General features: G+C 38.9%; 1 protein-coding gene across 1 annotated transcript in view; it reads right to left on the bottom strand.

Moving 5' to 3' along the window:
• LOC127449033 (syntaxin-8-like) overlaps positions 1 to 20,933 on the bottom strand; it is a 94,947-nt gene extending 74,014 nt beyond the window's left edge. Inside the window, exons 1-6 of the mRNA XM_051712129.1 lie at positions 20,568 to 20,933; positions 20,053 to 20,152; positions 19,831 to 19,925; positions 19,149 to 19,259; positions 3,696 to 3,823; positions 2,328 to 2,420 (exon numbers count right to left, since the gene is read on the bottom strand). Of these exons, the coding sequence (XP_051568089.1) occupies positions 2,328 to 2,420; positions 3,696 to 3,823; positions 19,149 to 19,259; positions 19,831 to 19,925; positions 20,053 to 20,152; positions 20,568 to 20,584 (544 nt within the window). The 5' untranslated portion in view covers positions 20,585 to 20,933. The remainder of the gene's footprint in view (positions 1 to 2,327; positions 2,421 to 3,695; positions 3,824 to 19,148; positions 19,260 to 19,830; positions 19,926 to 20,052; positions 20,153 to 20,567) is intronic.
• Between the last annotated feature and the right edge of the window lie 336 nt (positions 20,934 to 21,269).

Here is a 21,269-nt window from a genome sequence, read left to right as displayed (position 1 = left end):
CAGAGGAATAAAGTAGTGACATTGGAAGTGGTCCATATCCATGATGCTGCCCCCTGGAAAAAGCATTGTTGGCAACCTTCACCGTGCCAAGAAATGCAACAGGGAGGAGGTGAACTTGCATCATCACTTCTTTTATTTTTTTTGACACGAGCTCCACACTGAAATAATTATCCATTAGGTGCATGTGGATTTTTGCATGTAAGTTAGAGGATCAAGGTATTCCGTGACGTTAACCGGTAGGTTGTTGGTTCACTTACCCGAATGTCCTGAATGGTACACTAATTTAAAGGTCTAAACCCCAAATTGTTCCCACAATAACACAACATGGTATCCTAGTCTTTTCACTCCCTGACCCTAAAGAAAGGACCTTAGGGCAGTGTGGAGTAGTGGATACATTTTAAAGGAATGTTCCAGGTTCAACAGAAGTTCATCAACAGCATTTGTGGCATGTCAATTGTCAATTCCCACACAAAATAATTTAGACCAAAAGAACCAAACTCCATAGCCCCGCTATGATTAAAAGAAGAGTACCCAAAAATAAAATGTATGTGTTATCATTTACTCAACCTCATGACCAAATCAATATGACTTTTTGCTTTCGTGAAATAAAAATGAGATGTTGGGCAGAATGTCCATGCTTCTGTTTTCTATACAAGGAATATCTATGGTGAATTATACAGCCAAAATGCTCCAAAATGGACAAAAATGCATCGTTAAGTATCATAAATGTAGTCCATATGACTAGTGTGTTCCAAAGCAATAAGATAGCTTTGAGTGAGGAAAAGACTGTAGAACATTAGCCTATAGCTGCTTTACACTGATAATGTTACTTTGAGACGATTATGAACGTTCTCAAACAGCATTTGTGCTTGTGTTCTAATGTAAAACAGGGAACTTTAATCTTTGAAAATAGCAAACAAGTTGTATGGACTACTTTTATAATACTTTAATGATGCTTTCTGGAGCTTGGCAGTACAAATCACCATCCACTTTCCTTGTATGGAAAACAGAAGCTCGGACATTGTGTTTTTCCATACAGTTGTGGACAAAGAAAGTACCTGGCTTTAGTAACTAAAACATTGAATAAAAAACAAAAATTAGTAACTAATTACCTCTGTTTTGGTAACTAAAATCAGTTCATTGTTGAACTATACCCTTTCTGATAAAATTATAATGTCATTTGTCCACCAAGGACACAGGGAAGCAATAACTTCAGTTAAATTAGCTCTGACGTATGTGACGCAGTTCCACATGCCTGAGTTTAAAGTGCCAATAGCTGAGTCATCACACTTCAAAACAACAACAATGGACAATTCCATGGAAGTTTTCGTGCAGGTCTTTTTTCTCCTGTTTTGTTGTGCAAAATTTAACTTGAAAGTTTACACTTCACTTTTAATTCTGCTTAATTTCTCCTTTTGTGATAGAAGACAGAAAATTATTTGGGGTTAGAACTACATAGGGGTAAGTAAATGGTAAATAAATGTTCATATTTGAAGAAATATTCTTTTAAATAAAAGATCTTCACATTTTTACTTTTTGAGGGTTGACCATTTTGCAGAAGTGAATAAGAGAAAAAGATGAACCCGTCCAGGTAATATTTATCTGTCCTAATGAATACCTGAAAAACTGAAAGCCACCAGGAAAAGGAGACTCAGAGAGTGTATATGCTCTTATAACCTTTCTAATGTATGGGCAAGGTCAGCTGATCACAGAGCAGCACTCTCAGCGTGGCTGATCATTTTGAGAAGAGATCTTATTTCAGCAAAATGAGCTTAGTGGACAAATTACCCCAGTTCAAAAATTGATAATTATGAATCTCTATCTGTTTTCCCCTCTCTAGTCAGTCTCACCTTACTGGCTGGGTAAGACAGATTGAAGAACAGTGTGGGAAAAAGTAAAAGCAGTTGTGACCTTTAGATGAGGTCAAAGGCTATTGATCTGAGCTCAGTCTCTTCATGTGACCAAAAAAATTTTCCACAGTGGAATTCCTCCACGTTGCTCACATTCCCACTCAAATGGATATAATGTCTGTTTAGAAACTCATGTTTAGGAAATGTGTTTGACATGTTGCAGCAGGAAGGGGTTAAAAACTTAAACCAGGTAGAGATTGATCAGGTGAGAGTGGGTTTCCAACTATTCTGTTCCACATTTTCCACTTTCACCCTGGCCTCAAAAAGCAGCTCATTTTAAAGCTAATGACATCATATGTAGTGTAGGGAGAGCAGCGTGACAAACCAAACTGACTACAAATTAGATGTTATTCAAAGAAAAACGTCTGAATGTTCAGCCAGAGCTGTCACATAGAGGCTACTGCAGTTTTCTCTTACCGTTCTGTTCATCTAGCTCATTGCCAATATCCTGGCCCATCTGTTTTTGTCTGCTTATGACTGCAGCAAGAGTATCCAGGCCAGCATCTTGAGCTAAAGAGAGAGACACATCAGTCAGACAACAGTAAGCGAGACAGAATTGCACAAAAGAAAGACAAAATGCACATATTTTTCCAAAGATGATGGTTTAACACAGTGGATTTCAACTGATGGGTTGCAACCCATAGGTCTGTTATAATGTAGTCATGTACAGCAGAAAAAATAAAGCTAATTATTTGACTGATAGCTAAATAAATAGGCTCTTCAACAAGGGAGGAGAAACCTCTTTCCATAACTTTTGCTGTTAAATTCAAAGGCTATGGGCCTAGTCAAATGCAGCATTTTGGCACAAATTAATCTCTTAAATTAGGTACATGCCAATATAAAAGGTTGCTGGACATCCCATAATACTCAAAAACCAAAGTTAAAAACAAAAAAAACTACTCATACTTCATTAAATACTGGTCTACTTGCTGCAAAGATAATTTTGTGCTGACCACAATGTATTTTGTGTGGTGAATTATTGGCTGCCAAAGGCATGAAACCACATTAATAAAACAGTTTTATTTTTAAAAAGAGCATGAAACCATTAAAATTCAACAGAAATTTAGAAGAAAAAAAAATCATTTTCCCTATTTAGCCTGTATCATTTTAATAATTGTGCATATTGTTGGGCCTATGAAGTTAATGGAATAATTTACATTTCAATATTTGATTATAGAGATATTTTGTTCCCTTTTTGGGACTGGTTTTTAACCACTGGTTTTCCATGCTACTATTTCATGTTCCTGTGATTTTCATTCAGTAAATTATCACACGTTGAAGGGCCTGCAACATGCTCATGTTATTTGAGTCACAATAACAATACAAAAGTACATAAATTCCTTCTAAATGAGCCTTGTGGAGAGAGAAAGCCATTAGCTGCAGTGTGTTGGCATATATGACATTTAAATGACATACAGTCTGATCTAAAGTCATCTTTAACAGCACTGAGACAGCTGCCACAGTGAGCCAGAAGGTACTTTAGCTGTAACCTTGAGGCTAATGTTGTACTTGGGTGGACAGAATTTCTCCTGATTTCTCTCAAAAATCCTTTGAGGTGCTATTCTCAAATGAGCAGATCACAAAACGTGTGTGCAAAAAAGGGATTCTCGAAGTGACTCAGCTGAGCAGAAGGTAGATAATTTTCAGAACACCTTTGTATTTAATTGCTATGTTCTGTCGGTACGGCAGAGAGAGGTAGCCAGATGATTGTGAGCACCACAAACAACAGTTAATTATACTGATATGGCAACTTGCAAGTACTGTACTGTGGACTATGCTGTGTACCTTCGATTATCTGCTGCTGTTGTTGTCTGATTTCTTCAAAGCCGAGTCCTCTAGTCTCCTCAGGTTCATTAACCAACCACGGGTTCGCTACTGGCGCCGCCCCATTTCCACCTGTCATCAGGGTTGACCTGGAGAGGATGATGTCACAAAAAAAAATTCACATTTATAAATGCCAGTTTAAAACAAACAAGCATACACATACGTACATTAGCGTGCACTGCACATATTCACAAAAGCATACGGCAGTCATCATAGCAAGATACAAAGTCAATTTTGTCATTACATACACATGGTTACAAGATTACTCACAGTAATACTACAGTTATTACATATGTACTGTCAATCAACAGCTATGCTCACACATCAATTGGACACACATCATCTACTTTGCAAACATAAATAAACATTGAGGCATGTCCATGAGTTGTTCGAAAAGCCACAGGCACTTTCTACCAAACTCACATCTGTAGCACTCATGTGCTGTCAGAATAAATAACCTTTCTATATTCTACTTTTAAAATAGCAAACAACATCCCCTACTTTGGACCTTGTAAGATCAGAGAGCCACTGTTTATTTGTTCATATGGGTTCCACTTTGTTGGGACTGGAGAGTAAGGTTTCATGGCCTATGTTACAAGGACACAAAGCATATGAACAGCCTCTGGCTTTTATACAAGTTTTCAAAGAGCCATGCCAAACTGAGAAGCAGCCCGTTATCCTGAGTCACTGCGTTGCGCTTTTGCATTTTTCTTTGATTAATGTATGAAAGCTTTTCCCCTTGAGCCTCCTGGACAGCTCACAGAAAGAAGTGAAATTTAAAGGCTCTTCTGGTAAAGCTATCAGTGCTCAGCATTGTGCTGAGAGTTATGAGCTGGTCACTAGCTCACATGGGTGACCTGCTTCCAGTGGGTATTTAGTGTAAGCAAACAAGTAGTATAAAACTCAAAAGGTAGTATCAGTTAATGTTGAGCCAATCTTGTCATTTCCCACCCAGTTGGGCTGCTCAATCAAAAAGGTTTTAATTCTGTTTGGTGCCACTTTGAGCAGAAATTACACACTTCATCTTTAATAAACTAAAATGCCTGAAGATGGTCTTTGACTGAAATGTTGCCAATAAAGACTGCATCTCAATCAGCTCCCTTGTTCAGTAGTCAGGGCACTAGTCAGGGAGTTGGTCATTTCTGGAGCTGTGCCATTCTAAAAATCGTTCCAGTGCAATGAACAGCAGTCTAAAAATTTTTTGCAGAAAGCACCATAAAAACCATTGAGCATCTTTGCTTACTATGTTCCCTTAATGTATGTCATCATTTCTTCTGAAGTCTATTAAGTCGTTAGAGGATAAGCACAAGTGTAATTTATGAAGTTGAAGCTTTATTTTCTCTTTATTTGTAATTATCTTTCTTCCATCATGTGCATGAAAGGGAAACAATCCTAGAAATGTTTAAATATTAAAGTTGTGAAAAGATAATTATAATTTGTTCATTTACATAATTTCTCATTCATAATAGCACTGAATATTTGAACATCAACATCGCTGTATAGAAGACACTATCGTAGCTGATTTATAACAGCTGCATTTTATTGAGCAACTCGGCTCGTAATAGTGTTGCAGTTGAGTCATCAGTGTCCCAATATTTAAATGGTAAATGGTCTGCAATTATATAGCACCTTTTTTAAACTTAGCAGTTCTCTAAAGCGCTTTACACTGTCTCATTCACCCATTCACACACTCACACACCAATGACAGCAGAGCTGCCATGCAAGGTGCTAGCCTGCTATTGGGATCAACTTGGGGTTCAGTGTCTTGCCCAAGGACACTTTGGCATGTGGGCTGGGAATCGAACCGCTAACCCTGCGAATAGTGGACAACCTGCTCTACCACCTGAGCCACAGCCACCTCACATCCATATTTTATGGATCAACACCTTTGCCAGTGTCAAAATTCTTGTTCACGATATACTAATTCATGACATAGGGAGCTAGGGAGCGAAATGACATGCACACATGATTTTCAAGTTACAACAGTGTGCAGGATTTTTCAATTTCATATTTTCTATTCTTTTCACCTTTAAAAGTCCAACCATTTGGCTTATACCCAAGGCTCTTCAATTACTTTCTAATGGGGGACAGATGCCAGATTATCCAAATGAAAACTTGACAGGGGCCAATTTTTATATTTATTTTTTTCATTTTTATCTTAGCTAGCACTTTCATTGTAAGTAACATGTTAACATGAAAAACAAAACTAAACACCATTAATTTTGCATTAAAATAGTGTTTTTAAATTAAACAAATTTAAGCTCTGCCCATAAATTCATGATCCATGGCTGAAAAGCAAACATGACTTCATAACCCCATTTAACAAATTAATTTTGGTCAACTTCACTTTGAAAAGAAACTCTTGATCATATTGCCATATCAGTAGTATTGCTATTAAAACTACATGGAGAACATGATCTGCTAAAGCCTGTATCTTTGACAATATCAATGCACATAAAAACAAAAACAATGGCCATCTAATATAGAACTATTATTTTACATAAGAATACATTTAAAACTGAAAAAGAGAACATTTCTAAATCTTATTTTTTTTCTATTAACCTCCCATTCAATGAGGGAAAAATTGGCCTTTCCTTGTCTTGAAAATATTATGCATTTGCAGACAGGATCCAGTGCAGGAGCCAGATATTTGTGCAGATGGTAAACGTAAAACAAACAGAGTTGGTGATGTTCCGGGCTGAGAACACTGACATGTCTGTATAAAGAACCAAACACAGTCAGTGGAGATTAATGTTATCACTTTTTAAGAGCACTAAAGTCCCTGAACTGATGAGACACGCCCATTTTAACATGTGAAGTAGAGAGAAAAGAAAACTTTTCAGTGCATTTTCTTTGAAGGTTCACGTTTCATCATTGATTTTTCTTTATATACGCTGAACAGCCACAACATTAAAATCACTGACAGGTGAAGTGAATAATATTATCTTGTTACAATGGCACCTGTCAAGGGGTGGGATATATAAGGCAGCAAGTGAACAGTCAGTTCTTGAATTTCATGTGTTTGAAGCAGGAAAAATAGGCAAGCGTAAGGATCAGGGCGACTTTAACAAGGGCCAAATTGTGATGGCTAGATAACTGGGTCAGAGCATCTCCAAAAAGGCAGGTCTTGTGGGGTGTTCCCGGTATGCAGTGGCTAGTACCTGAAAGGCAACAGGGTCATGGGCACCCAAGGCTCATTGATGCGCGTTGGGACTGAAGGCTAGCCCGTCTGGTCTAATCCCACAGAAGAGCTACTGTGGCACAAATTGCTGAAAAACTTAATGCTGGCTATGATAGAAAGGTGTCAGAACACACAGTGCATTGCAGCTGGCTGCATATGGGGCAGACCGGTCAGGGTGCCCATGCTGACCCCTGCCCACCACCGAAAGCACCTACAATGGGCACGTGAGTCTCAGACCTGGGGAAGAGATGGCAGCAGGATGGGAAGAAGGCAGGCCGGCGGAGGCAGTGTGATGCTCTGAGCAATGTTCTGCTGGGAAACCTTGGGTATATATATATATATATAGCACACACACACACACACACACACACACACACACACACACACACACACACACACACACACACACACACACACAGACAGAGTGCCTTGATAAAGTATTCAGACCCCTGACCAATTCTCATTTTTACTGAATTACAAATGTTGCAATGAAATTTCATTCTGTTTGATATTTTATTTTAAAACACTGGAACTCAAAATCAATTATTGTTAGGTGATATTGGTTTTATGTTGGGAAATAAAAAAAAAAAATAAAAAAAATTTCTTGCTTGCATAAGTATTCAACCCCTGTGCTGTGGAAGCTGCCAGGTTACACCGATGAAAGAAATTGCCCAAACGAGGACACAGTTACTTTACCATTGGCATCCACCTGTGAATCATTAAAGTTGCAATCACATAATCATTGGTCAGGCTGTGAATCTGAAGGGAAATGAAGACCAAAGAGCATTCCACAGAAGTTAGCGATAAAGTAATAAAAATGCATAGATTAGGGAAAGGGTACAAAATAATATCCAAATGTTTGAATATCCCAGTGAGCACAGTTGGATCAATAATCAGGAAGTGGAAGCTGCACCACACCACCCAGGCACTGCCAAGAAAAGGCCGTCCTTCAAAACTCAGCACTCTAACAAAAAGGAGACTTGTGAGAGAAGCCACAGAAAGGCCAACAATCACTTTGAAGGAGCTACAGAGTCCAGTGGCTGAGAGTGGAGTAATGGTACACCTGTCAACCATCTCAAGAGCACTGCATAACGCTGGCCTGTATGTGAGGGTGGCAAGAAAGAAGCCGTTACTCAAAAAGTACCATCTGAAAGCACGTCTGGAGTTGGCCAGAAAGCATGTGAGTGACCCAGCTGCGATGGGAGAAGGTTTTGTGGTCAGATGAGACCAAGACAGAGCTTTTTGGCCAGAACTCAAAGCGCTATGTGTGGCACAAACCTAATACTTCCTATGCCTCATGACTCACCATCCCTACAGTGAAGTATGGTGGTGGCAGCATCATACTGTGGGGATGCTTCTCATCAGCAGGGACTGGGAATCTTGTTAGAAATGAAGGAAGAATGGATGGAGCAAAATATAGGGAAATACTGCAAGAGAACCTGCTTCAGTCTGTTAAAAAACTGAAGCTTGGGAGGAAATTCACCTTTCATCATGACAATGATCCCAAGCACAAGGCCAAAGCAACACTGGAGTGGATCAAGAACAAAAAGATTAATGTCCTACAGTGGACAAGTCAAAGTCCTGACCTCAATCCTATTGAGAATCTGTGGCACTATTTGAAAATTGCAGTCCACAATTGTCACCCAACCAACCTAAACAACCTGGAGTAAATCTGCCGAGAAGAATGGGCCAAAATTACTTCATCACTGTGTGCAAAGCTGGTACATATGTACCTCAAAAGACTTAAAGCAGTTACTGCAGCAGAAGGTGGCTTGACCAAATATTAATGTGTGGGGGTTGAATACTTATGCAAGCAAGATATTTCAGTTTTTTATTTTTCATAAAAATATTTCCCAACAAAAAAACAATGTCACCTTACAATAATTGATTTTGAGTTTCAGTGTTTTAAAATAAAATATCAATCAGAATGAAATTTCAGTGTACCATTTATATTTCAGTAATATAAGAGAATTGGTCAGGGGTCTGAACACTTTTGCAAGGCTGCAAGATTGAATATAATATAATATTATATATATATATATACACACACACACACAAAGTAGATGTCCTAAATGACTTGCCAAAACTATAGTTTGCTAAAATGAAATCTCTGGAGTGGTTAAAAAATGAGTTTTAATGACTTCAACTAAGTGGATGCAAACTATATAGTTTGCATCCACTTAGTTGAAGTCATTAAAACTCATTTAACCACTCCAGAGATTTCATTTTAGCAAACTATAGTTTTGGCAAGTCATTTAGGACATCTACTTTGTGCATGAAATTTTACAACAATTGTTTACAGACAGATTGTTTCACTTTTAATAGACTATATGACAATTCCAGTGGGTCAGAAGTTTACATACACCAAGTTAACTGTGCCTTTTCCAGAAAATGATGTCAAGCCTTTAGGCAATTGAATAAATGGAGTCAACTGGAGGTGTACCTGTGGATGAGACCTTTTAGCCAACTTTATGCTGCTGAAAAAGGTCTTGATTTAGGCGTTGATTTGATTGAACAGGGCTGGCAGTGATCAGGCCTGGGTGTGTCTAGTCTAGCTGAACTCCATTATGAATGCAGTTTCATAGATTTGGGGATTTAGTAACTAGGCCCATTTGGTATTTGGTATTTTTCATCTAAATCAGATGGAGGGCCTAATATAAATAGTGGGTTAAATTTATTTGCCCTGGGCTATACAGTAGAATAAAAAATTAGGACACTTTTGGAGACTTCAAGTCACACTTCAAAATGTTTCATTGCATTATTTAGATAACAATATAACCCAATGGCATCCAAAAAAAAAAAAATAAATAAATATTGCTGACACTTTCTTAAAACTTTTAAGTGGATGTATGAAGTCAGTTCAGCTCAACTTCACAGAGGTGAACTAGAAGAGTAACCAAAGGTCATCACATTAACTATGGATGCGCTCCACAAAGTTTCAAAATCAAAAGGTGTTTAGTTCTTTTGTTTTAATTTTGAACAATATATCTATTGTTTTATTATACATATGTAACCTTACCTTTTTTATAATGCCACTTGTTTTGATATTTTATTATTTAATGCAAAGGCATCCATAATTTTTTTTACATTGAGGGTTTTTTTTTTTCAGTCTAAAACCTATAAGGTTGTTCATGAAGGTGAAGGTGCAATTGTGTCAAAAAAGGTATTTAAATAAAAAAAAAAATTTGCATATCACCCAAATGACTTCCTCTCATTATTAGTGCTAGTCTTTGACAATGGCCCTTCTTTTCCAGTTATTTCAGCATCAGTGGATCTCCATTTGGGTTCAGAGGGGTCGCTAACCTTTGGAGGGTCTTCAGCTGGCTTTGTTCCTCACGTTCTCATCCTTCCTCATGCCGAGGATGTTTACCTCTCACACGCTTGTCTGGTAAGCTTTTCTTCTCTTCTCTACGCCTTTATCACTTTATCTCTTCTGGCCCTCTGTCCATTCTGCCACCTTTCTCTATACGAGGCATCGAGGCAGTCCAGTAGCTCCTTTGAAGTGCTGTCTCCCTCCAAGTCAAAGCTGATATTAATCTTCTGGCCAGCAAGATGAGTGGTCAGTGGTGAATACTAATCTTTCTGACATGTTTGGCAACTCGTAGCTTGTGCCAGCTCCTCTCCACTTCCTCCGCTCCATCTCGGCGGTGTGAGGATTAACGCTTATCCAATTAACCTCCCGCAGAGCCCTTAGACTTAATCAGACAAATCGCACAGACCTTGACTCTTACAGACCCTATTTAACTAATTACAACTTTGTGCATTATGATCAAATATAAAAGAGGGGACATTTGGGGAGGAGGGTGGAGGCACAGGGTCGGGAACCCTGAATCTTCAAATGCAAGGGGCATGTCATTTTGTGCTTAATTGGAGGTTAATCTTCCTCAAAGGTATTGTTTCACAAATGCCATAAGCCTTCTCTTATCCCAGTCGAAAAAAGTGAAATGCTATTTCAGCTTATTGAAGCAAAACTAACACCCCCACTGGCAGACAAAGACCACACAGTGAGATGAATCCTGGCTCTAAAAATCCTGCCAGGCAGGACTATTAAACAACTTGATCAAATGGCTGTAATTTATTTAGAACACTCCAGCTAAACTTATGCATGGGATACCAGTGCAATATGAGCAGGATCTATAATAAAGATAAAAGATCCCCCCTCCCAAGTTAAGGACTTAAGAGGATTAAATGTAAGAACACAGGCAGAGAAAATGCACAAAGGGATAAGACCTATAAAAAAAATTCAAAAAGTCCCCTAATTGCATTAATCAGAGATGGTCATTAAATACCTCCTATCAGCCACTTCTTTTCACACACTGTGACCCCGTTTACACCAGGTATTAAAGGGTTAGTTAACTCAAAAAATGAAAATTGTCTCATGATTTACTCACCCTCATGCCATCCCAGATGTGTATGATTTTCTTTCCTCTGCTGAACACAATTGAAGATTTTTAGGAGAATTTCTCAGCTCTTTAGGTCCATACAATATAAGTGAATGGGTGCCAAAATTTTGAAGCTCCAAAATCCACATAAGGACAAAAGTACTCCAGATGACTCTGGTGGTTAAATCCATATTGCCAAAAGTATTCGCTCACCCATCCAAATAATTGAATTCAGGTGTTCCAATCACTTCCATGGCCACAGGTGTATAAAATGAAGCACCTAGGCACGCAGACTGCTTCTACAAACATTTGTGAAAGAATGGGCCGCTCTCAGGAGCTCAGTGAATTCCAGCGTGGTACTGTGATAGGATGCCACCTGTGCAACAAGTCCAGTCGTGAAATTTCCTCGCTACTAAATATTCCACAGTCAACTGTCAGTGGTATTATAACAAAGTGGAAGCGATTGGGAATGACAGCAACTCAGCCACGAAGTGGTAGGCCACGTAAAATGACAGAGCGGGGTCAGCGGATGCTGAGGCGCATAGTGCGCAGAGGTTGCCAACTTTCTGCAGAGTCAATCGCTACAGACCTCCAAAGTTCATGTGGCCTTCAGATTAGCTCAAGAACAGTGCGTAGAGAGCTTCATGGAATGGGTTTCCATGGCCAAGCAGCTGCATCCAAGCCATACATCACCAAGTGCAATGCAAACGTCGGATGCAGTGGTGTAAAGCACGCCGCCACTGGACTCTAGAGCAGTGGAGACGCGTTCTCTGGAGTGACGAATAACACTTCTCCATCTGGCAATCTGATGGACGAGTCTGGGTTTGGCGGTTGCCAGGAGAACGGTACTTGTCTGACTGCATTGTGCCAACTGTGAAGTTTGGTGGAGGAGAGATTATGGTGTGGGGTTGTTTTTCAGGAGCTGGGCTTGGCCCCTTAGTTCCAGTGAAAGGAACTCTGAATGCTTCAGCATACCAAGAGATTTTGGACAATTCCATGCTCCCAACTTTGTGGGAACAGTTTGGGGATGGCCCTTTCCTGTTCCAACATGACTGCGCACCAGTGCACAAAGCAAGGTCCATAAAGACATGGATGAGCGAGTTTGGTGTGGAAGAACTTGACTGGCCTGCACAGAGTCCTGACCTCAACCCGATAGAGCACCTTTGGGATGAATTAGAGCGAAGACTGCGAGCCAGGCCTTCTCGTCCAACATCAGTGTCTGACCTCACAAATGCGCTTCTGGAAGAATGGTCAAAAATTCCCATAAACACACTCCTAAACCTTGTGGAAAGCCTTCCCAGAAGAGTTGAAGCTGTTATAGCTGCAAAGGGTGGGCCGACGTAATATTAAACCCTATGGATTAAGAATGGGATGTCACTTAAGTTCATATGCGTCTAAAGGCAGATGAGCGAATACTTTTGGCAATATAGTGTATTTTTAAACGATTTGTTAGGCGTGGGTGAGAAACAGATCAATATTTAAGTCCTTTTTTACTATAAATTCTCCTCCCTGCTCAGTCAATTTCCATTTTACTTTCTCTTTTTCATTCTCCTCCTCCTGTTTTTGGTGATTCACATCCTTCTTGCATATCGTCCCCTAATGGGCAGGGAAGAAAATGCATGACAAAAAAATGACTTGAATATTTATGTTTCTCACCCACACCTATCATATCCTGTCAGAACACATGGATTTAACCACTGGAGGTGTATGGATTACTTTTATGATCCCTTTATGTGGATTTTGGAGTTTCACATTTTTGGCAACCTGTATGCATTGTATGGACCTACAGAGCTGAAATATTCTTCTAAAAATAAGTGTTCTGCAGAAGAAAAGTCATTCACATCTGGGATGACATGAGGGTGAGTAAATCATGAGACAATTTTCATTTTTGGGTGAACTATCCCTTTAAGATACATCTCAGGTTATCTGATCACATGTGGTCAGGTGAGACAACGCTGTTTTCACCTGGTCACTTAAATGTGTGTCCTGTGACCACTTGTGATCGGATTTGGAGCGGAGGGACTCTGTTTCATGACGACATACATCAATCACTGTGTCGGTGTGTTATTGCATGATATTGAAGCGTAACAAAGTCAGAAAAGACATAGAAAGTGTGAAAAACATGGTGCACAATTTCTCCCAGATGCAGCTGAAATTTAATCTAAGCACAAAAGCAACATTTCGAGCAGAACTGTCCATTATTTTAGTGGATTACCTGTATTAACCTGAGCTTCAGATGTTTGTGCTTCTAAGGTATCCATGCATGTTGATATCAGACACACTGACGAAAATCTGTGAAGTTCTCGTGTTTGTGTATGTATCAGTTTTTTATTTTTCCCGATCGGATGGTTATTTCCCTTTAAAGCCACTCGTAACCAGCAAAGTTTGCACTCTTGTTTTAGCGCAGATGTTGATTGACAGGTGAGGGGTGGCGCTTCGCTGCTGTCCGGGATGCATACAGGACGGATTAGTGTTTTCCACATCAAATGCGATGTGGTCACATGCATTTATTTTTTTACCACATTCATATGTAGTTTTTGTAATCCAATCACAAAACCTTTTAGACCCCATTTAGACCTGTATTTACCACTGACCACATGTGATCGGCTCACCAAAAACACATTTTAGTAACACGTGTAAATGGGGTCTTAATTAAAATGGCCAAATCTATCACACCCAGTCTGTTTGCCTTTGTTAGTTCCTCACACTTGCTCTCCATTTCTCTTCTCAAATCCAAACTCGCCTCTCTCTCCTGGCCTATTTTAAATATAATAATTTATACGTAATTATTAAAAAATATGTAATCATCCACAGTGTTTCCCCTATATGCATTCAGCAGCTGCTAAATTATGAGAGTTGCTGCTGAGGTTTTACATGTTTTATTAATATTTTTTACGCAACGTAACGCTTGCCAGCCCTAGTCAGGCTGCGCTTTTTACACTGTGTGCATTTGAATATGGCTGGTATGAAACGAAAGGGACCCTACTTCATACACACAAATAGACGCAAGTACTCACAGTGACATCACCGTATAGCAGTCTGACGTGAGTGTGTCCTGCAACTGAGAGGCAGGATACCCGCAGGACCTGAAATTCAGTGTGCCGGGTGCAGGACTGCGGGCATTGCATGCAAATTTAATAATTCCTTATGTTCCATGTTCATAATGCGGGGAATTCCCACACACCTTTATTCACTTTAACAATTAGCTGAGGGTAAACCAATCCATACAGATGATAAAATCAATAATGTTGTGTTGTGTTTCTCTCCCTCTCTTGTGCAGCAGCTCATTGAGCGATTGATGACTTTAGTGCAAGCGTGCGCAAGCGTGAGAAAGTCGCATATTTCTGAATTTAAGATCCGACATGCCAACGACGTGACATGCGATAAATCTATCACTCCTTTTTATAATCAAGAAAGCAAATCTGTCAACGTTGCAAGCGTGGGAAGTCAGAGAGATATAGTATTGATGCCTATATACCGTGGCGCTCCCTCACAAAGTCATAAAACTGCACATTTGACCAGTGACATGCACAGACCTTAGCATTTTTTTTTTTTATGAGTAGTAATTATAAATACTTAACTAATTTCTTTGCTTTTTGAGTATTTAACCATTTTCTTGTATATACTGTACATAAATTTTTCCTTTAACACAAATAATAGCCTATTCTATTTCTCACAAAAAAACACCACGGTAATACACTTGTTTGTTTATTTATTTTCAGACATGGTTTGTGATAACCCCATGTTTATGGCATGTGTCATAGTAAAACCTTGGTATTTTTTAAAGTACCCTGGAGTATCATGAAATATGAACATGATCAGTTATTCAGTACCATTACCCTGGTAACGTGGTGCACCGTGCGAAGGCGCGATGAGAAAGTGAGAGCTCGAGGTGATCAACTGTATTCCGCAAATGCTACAGGGTCTTTTAATAATGTATAACCTGCGAGCAAGGGCAGCCGGTGGAGTTTCTGGTGCCCCCCTAGGGTATGATGGTGCCCTCTAGGGAGCTGGTGCCCTACGCAGACTGCGTAATATGCGTATAGGGAGCTGAGGTACTGTTGTAGCCTAATGGTATTTTTCTGAAAGTGATTAGTCTAATGGCTTCAGTTTATGTCAATATTCTATAAAAGACTAATTACATTTATATCACTGAAAGCGATGCGACCGCTCCCATTATAATTAATAAATCTGTCTACACTAGTGGTACGCGATGTCTGAAATGAGGTAGCAATCGAGTATTATTCTTTTGATGAACTTACAACACAATACATGGAGTGGACTTTTTATCTGACCAGTTACTCGAGGTAACGGCACTTCGATGTTCCGGGGTGAATTCAAAACTGCATTTTTTGCTTCCTTGAAGGGCACTCCTGCAGGAGGGGATGCCACTCAAAAGCTCGTTCAAAACGAAAGTGAGAAAATGAATCTTTTCTCGGCGGGCCCTTCCACAAGACTGTTAGCGTAGGGTACATTCATACAGTAATGCCATGTTTCCTTCAGAGTACCAACTTCAAGGGCTCTGCATTTCGGAGTGAGTATAGGGCATAGGGAGGGTCACTTGCGATTGGAATCCGCCCCGATCTGCTGTAGTACGCGCTCTTAAAGGCACCTCTGCTTAATTTAATTTAATACTCCCACGATTTACAAAGAAATCTCATAACACATTATTTCTGTTATTGTGAGATTATGATGAGATTTTAATTTTGTTGTATTTAAATATTTTAATTTAATTTTAAAATGTCTCCCCTTTTTCTGGACGACCAAAAGGGCACCTTTATATTTGTGAAAGAAAGGGGCAACGGCTTGTGCCCCTGCTGCCCCTGTTCTGTGCGCGTCAGTGCTTTTGACAAGAAAGGCAGAAACAGCAAAAAAGCTTTGTGTCAAATGCTATCAGAACTACTCTGGGTGAAGAGAACCTCTTAAACACCTTTTAATCTCTAATTTCCATCTCTCTAGAGCTCCATCTGATGTATACTGCTATTTTCTCTGCCATGTGAATCAGTTAATTTTAATAAGTATGTACAAATTTGTCAACATTAAATGGCCATTTTTAATGTAACTGGTGAGTACTGACCTGTACAATTAAAGTGATAGTAATTCTGTCATCACTTGCAAACGTTTAGGCTATGATTTTCTTTCTACAGTGGAAATCAAAAGGAGATGTTAGGGAGAATGTTAGTTTCAGTCACAATGCACTTTCATTATAAAAAATGCAGTGATAGTGCATGGTGACTGGAACTAATGTTCTTGACTAACATCACCTTTTGTGTTCCACAGAAAAGAGAAATTCATAGGGACTTAAGAAGTAATGATGTTTTTGAATGAATTGTCCTTTAACTACTTATATATATTTGTTAAACATATTTGCCAAGAACAACAAAATAAATGTAATTCAGCACATGATTGCATCATGTCTTGCTGGGAAACAAGTGACTGAAGCAGAGGACCATAATTAGACTATTTACTTTAAAAATCATTCCATCTAAAAAAATAAAGAAAAAAAAAACTAAGAGGTAAGAACTGAGATTTAGGTGAGATTGTTCTCATTTTTCTTATGTTTTAGTAAATTTTACCCCCAGAACCCTCCAAGTCTCAGTAAACACACACGACAAGCCGAACATAAATAACCCATCTATAATAAAGATTCTAAGTTCCACCGATATGCGTAAATATGGATCCAGTGTTACGGGCGCATGGACACGAGCACGACAGCACTGCTGCTGAAAAAATCCTAAGGGAAGCACTGATTCATCAATCCCCCTCGATTCAGAAAATTATGAAAAATTATTTCAGGTAACGCAACTTCTGGTGTTAGCCCAAGTAGGAGGGCTGTCTAAATATGCATACTTCCTTACTATGTAGTACGCCAAAAGCAGTATGTCAAATAAGTGGTATGTCTGAATCCTCACTATGAACAGTAGACAGGAAAATCCCAGACAACCTAATAGAGCCTGCGAGATTCTGAAGTGTGCATCCACTGGACACTGTTCTGTCCCATATTGCCTTGGCAGCTGAGAAGACGTCATATTCAAAATGCTGAATTAAAAACCACAAATCAGGCAGCTCTTTACAATTGTACTGTAAGCGCAAAATATACCAAGAAAGGGGTTCCTTGTGCTTAAATTGTAATTGTTTAACAAAATTGTTAATTATTATTATAATACAACAGTAAATTATTTTTGTGGTTGTTGTTACTACATCATAAATTCATATCATGGGACAATGCCCATGTTCTCAGATGAAGTATGTCCAGGAATGTATTCATACCACTCGCCTGCATATCAAAAGAACATACTTTACTCACGGTCAAGAAGTGCTTTCTTCATCGCAGGTAGGACATACTCTGACAGTACACAAATTTGAATTCACGACTGGTTCTTCTTCATATTTAACATTTTAGGGAGTTTTTCTTTGCTTACTGTGAAGTTTTATCCTTTTAAATTTTTCTAATTCTGTAAAGCTGCTTTGAACAATATGTATTGTAAAAAGCACTATACAAATAAAACTAAAAAGTCTCTATAATACCCTGTATCAATCAGAGTGATGTGAAAAAATAGCATAATCCTGATGGATGGAGTATTTCAGTTTCCTAATACAAAAAAAAAAAAAAAAAAAAAAAAGTATTTTCTGTTATCTGGTTGTTTTTCCTTCCCAGTCCACGTCACCTAGATCGAACAGGTCAAATCTAAATAATGACCACCTTACTTCTCCAAAAGAGTTTTGCTCCTGAGCTGTCATTTCGATTGAAAGTCATAAGTGCACAGGAGATTGGCGGTGGCATGTTAAATCTCTGATGGTGTGTTTTGGAGAGAGGATGTGAGCGCAGTGGAGAGTAGTGAAGTGTAAACAGTCCTGATGGCGGCAGCTCAACGCTCAGCTCTGATCAGCAGAGCAGCAAAGCCGAGTGTCTGAACTCAAGTACGCAGAGAGCGTGCACATACTTCCGTTTCAGTGCAAGTCACACCATTTCTGGCATAAAGTTACTGAACAAAGAGCACTGGAATACTACTGCAAAGTGGATAAATAGGAAAGATGGCAAGCCAAGGTCTCCATGGTCTGGTAGACTAACTAGGGTACAAGTTCATGATTACTTTACTGGTGTGCGGCACAAACTCGAAATTTAGGTGAATACCAAACAAGAATTCTACTTTCAACATGTGATCCTTAATAGAATAGGATTCCAAGCATTATAGAGTTCCTGCAGATCAACAGGTACAAAATAACAGATAGAGCATGCCACTAGCTGCACAAAGGTTGTGGGTTTGATTCCCACAGAACACACATAGTACACACATACAATTCCCTAAATGCACTTTAAGTCTCCTTCAATAAAGGCATCTGCTAAAAGCATAAATGTAAATACTAGGCTTAACCTAAATTTGCATAAGATGTGAATGAATAATTCATTTTCATAGTTTAAAAAACAACGTGGTGCATGAATGTTTGTCAGCCGTTTCAACATTCTTATCAACCAAAACTTAATGTTACATTTTCAAAAACATCAGGGCTCAACAATAAGGATGGCCCGGGCCAGTATGAGAGAGTTTCTAGCCAATTGACAGAGCACCCACTTGCCATTTTGAGCAAGTAATAAATTATGTGTTGCATTTATTATTATTATTATTTATTTTTATGTAAAGAAAATGTTTATTGAAAAATAAAAATGTATACTTTATTACATAGTAAATGTTTATTCATGTACATTTTAATTGAAAAACATATTTATTTTTGTTTGGGGGCAAGTAAAAAAATATTGGCAGGACAAATACAAATATGAACTACTGGCCCAACTGTGTCAGCAGACAAAAAAAAAATCTTAATTGTTGAGCCCAGAATGTGTGGATGTACCTTGACTGTTCGCCTTCTGTGACATCTCCTTTGAAAGAGGCAATCAGCATCTTTTCTCTGGTAGCGAGATCATCAACAAGGTTTTGTCTTCTGTCTGCTTCAGCTTGCATTCTATCATTATTCATTAAGGGCACACATCAATTTCAACTCACACACACACACACACACACACCTGTTCCTGTACAATTATGCTCATGCCACAGTGATACAGCCACACAGCCTTTTAGTGAATCAAACATATCTATAAATTACAAACTGAACATAACATTCATTTCACTTAGTTTGCCGCCATTATATAATTTCAGTACTTTTAAATAAAACACGAAAGCAACACTACCTCAGATCATGCTAATATTTGGCACAGTGATCTTCAGTCAGGCTGAACAGTAAAACTTCATTTATGTGGTGATTTGTTACAATACACTGCCCCCTTCAGGTGCTAATGAGAAATCACACTGTTTTCTCTTGGAGGAATTTGTAGCCTTAATACTGCTGCTAAACACTCCAAGCAACAAAACATGACAGAAATATTTTTAATATGAGCATAAAGCCGGTGTATCATATCCTCTCTTTAAAATAATGCAAGATACAACAATTTACAAACACTAACACCATTTGGGTTCCACTCTTAGCATTTCTAGGGGATGGCAATAGTTCTGCTTTATTTTTCTGGGAAGGATACATACGCCGTTGAGCAGCAGCTCGAATCAGAGTCTCTTTGAGCTGTGCTATATTCTGTTTGAGCTTCTGTAATGATGCTCTCAGGGTCATGTTGAGCTGCAGGGCATGAGACATACACACAAGATGAGAGATGTTTCAATAAAAAAAAAATATTTTTTTTTTTTTTTTTTTTTTTTAAACGAAGCCAGGTCTCCTCTGAAGAACAATGAAATCATGTCTTTACCTTAGCTGGGTTTCCTCCGGTCCTTTGCTGTCGGTTTCTTTCATGGATGTTTTCTGCAATTTCTTGTGCCAGTCGACAAGCTGCATCATAATTCTGTAACCTTGACGATGGAGAGACAGAAAACAAAAGTGGAAGAACGTTTCTGGTCAAACAGTTTGACATCTTTGAAATGATGTTGATACTAGCAACGCATCGTAATAGTAACAGGTTAATTAAATGTGTGATTCCAGTGTTTTGTGAATCACAACAGGACTATCATCCTTAAACACAATCACATGATAAACAAACATCTCAGCTAACCGGCCCTACAACATTTATACGCGTTTGTCGCGTGGTAAAAAAAAAAAAAAAAAAAAAAAAAAAGAAAGAGAGTTTATGTCATTAAAAATGATTTATCGATTAAAATATAGAACCAAGAATAAAGGAAAATAAAAGAAAACAAATCAGTCTCAGGTCTGTCTGCTACAGACAGATTTATGCTCAAATGCCATTAGTTGATAAAATAATCTGCTTACCATAAATCTTGTGACATATTGCTGCAGTTTAAGTAACTGGTCCTTCAGTTATAAATGTGTTTCTCTAGAAACTCACAATAAAATTAGACCAACATAAACTACGTTCAACGTTGCCTGTCAGAATCGGGTTCCTGTTTGGGAACGACGTCATACGGTGGCCTCTGGGAGACACGTTTGGTTCGGTCACGAGGGACTCAATTCAAATATTCTTCTTCTTCCTCCTCTTCTTGTTTAATGGCGATCAACTCTTTAGGAGTATTATCGCCACCTTCTGTACTGGATCTCAATTCAAATCCTACTTACAGTCAGAATTAAAGGTGCACTCAGCGATTCCTGAGAAACACTGTTGATATTCGAACTCAACTGCCAAAACAAACACACCCCTCCCTTCAGGGTGCTCCTTTGGAAGCTCCGCCCCCCAAATTCAGTAAGTTGCTGTTGCTAGGATAACTTGCAGAAAAGAGGAGATGGTTTTAGGCACACCAGACACTCACAACTCTCCTACTAAATCTAACATCACAACAACAGCATATATGGGTTCTGTGAAACATAGCAAAATATATGTTACCCACCTATCGAAAAGAAAAAGAGCAACTGCTGCATATGTCTTCAAGCCTTTTACCTCTCTGAGGTCTCTCCACCGCTGAAAAGCCTCGCCGATGTTGACGCGGCTCCTAGCCCTCGACTTATCATAATCCTTCT

Source organism: Myxocyprinus asiaticus, chromosome 12 (genome assembly GCF_019703515.2).
Source record: "Myxocyprinus asiaticus isolate MX2 ecotype Aquarium Trade chromosome 12, UBuf_Myxa_2, whole genome shotgun sequence".
Classification (NCBI taxonomy): domain Eukaryota; kingdom Metazoa; phylum Chordata; class Actinopteri; order Cypriniformes; family Catostomidae; genus Myxocyprinus; species Myxocyprinus asiaticus.
Note: the sequence above shows the minus strand (reverse complement) of the source record. Positions and strands in the feature narration are given on the sequence as shown.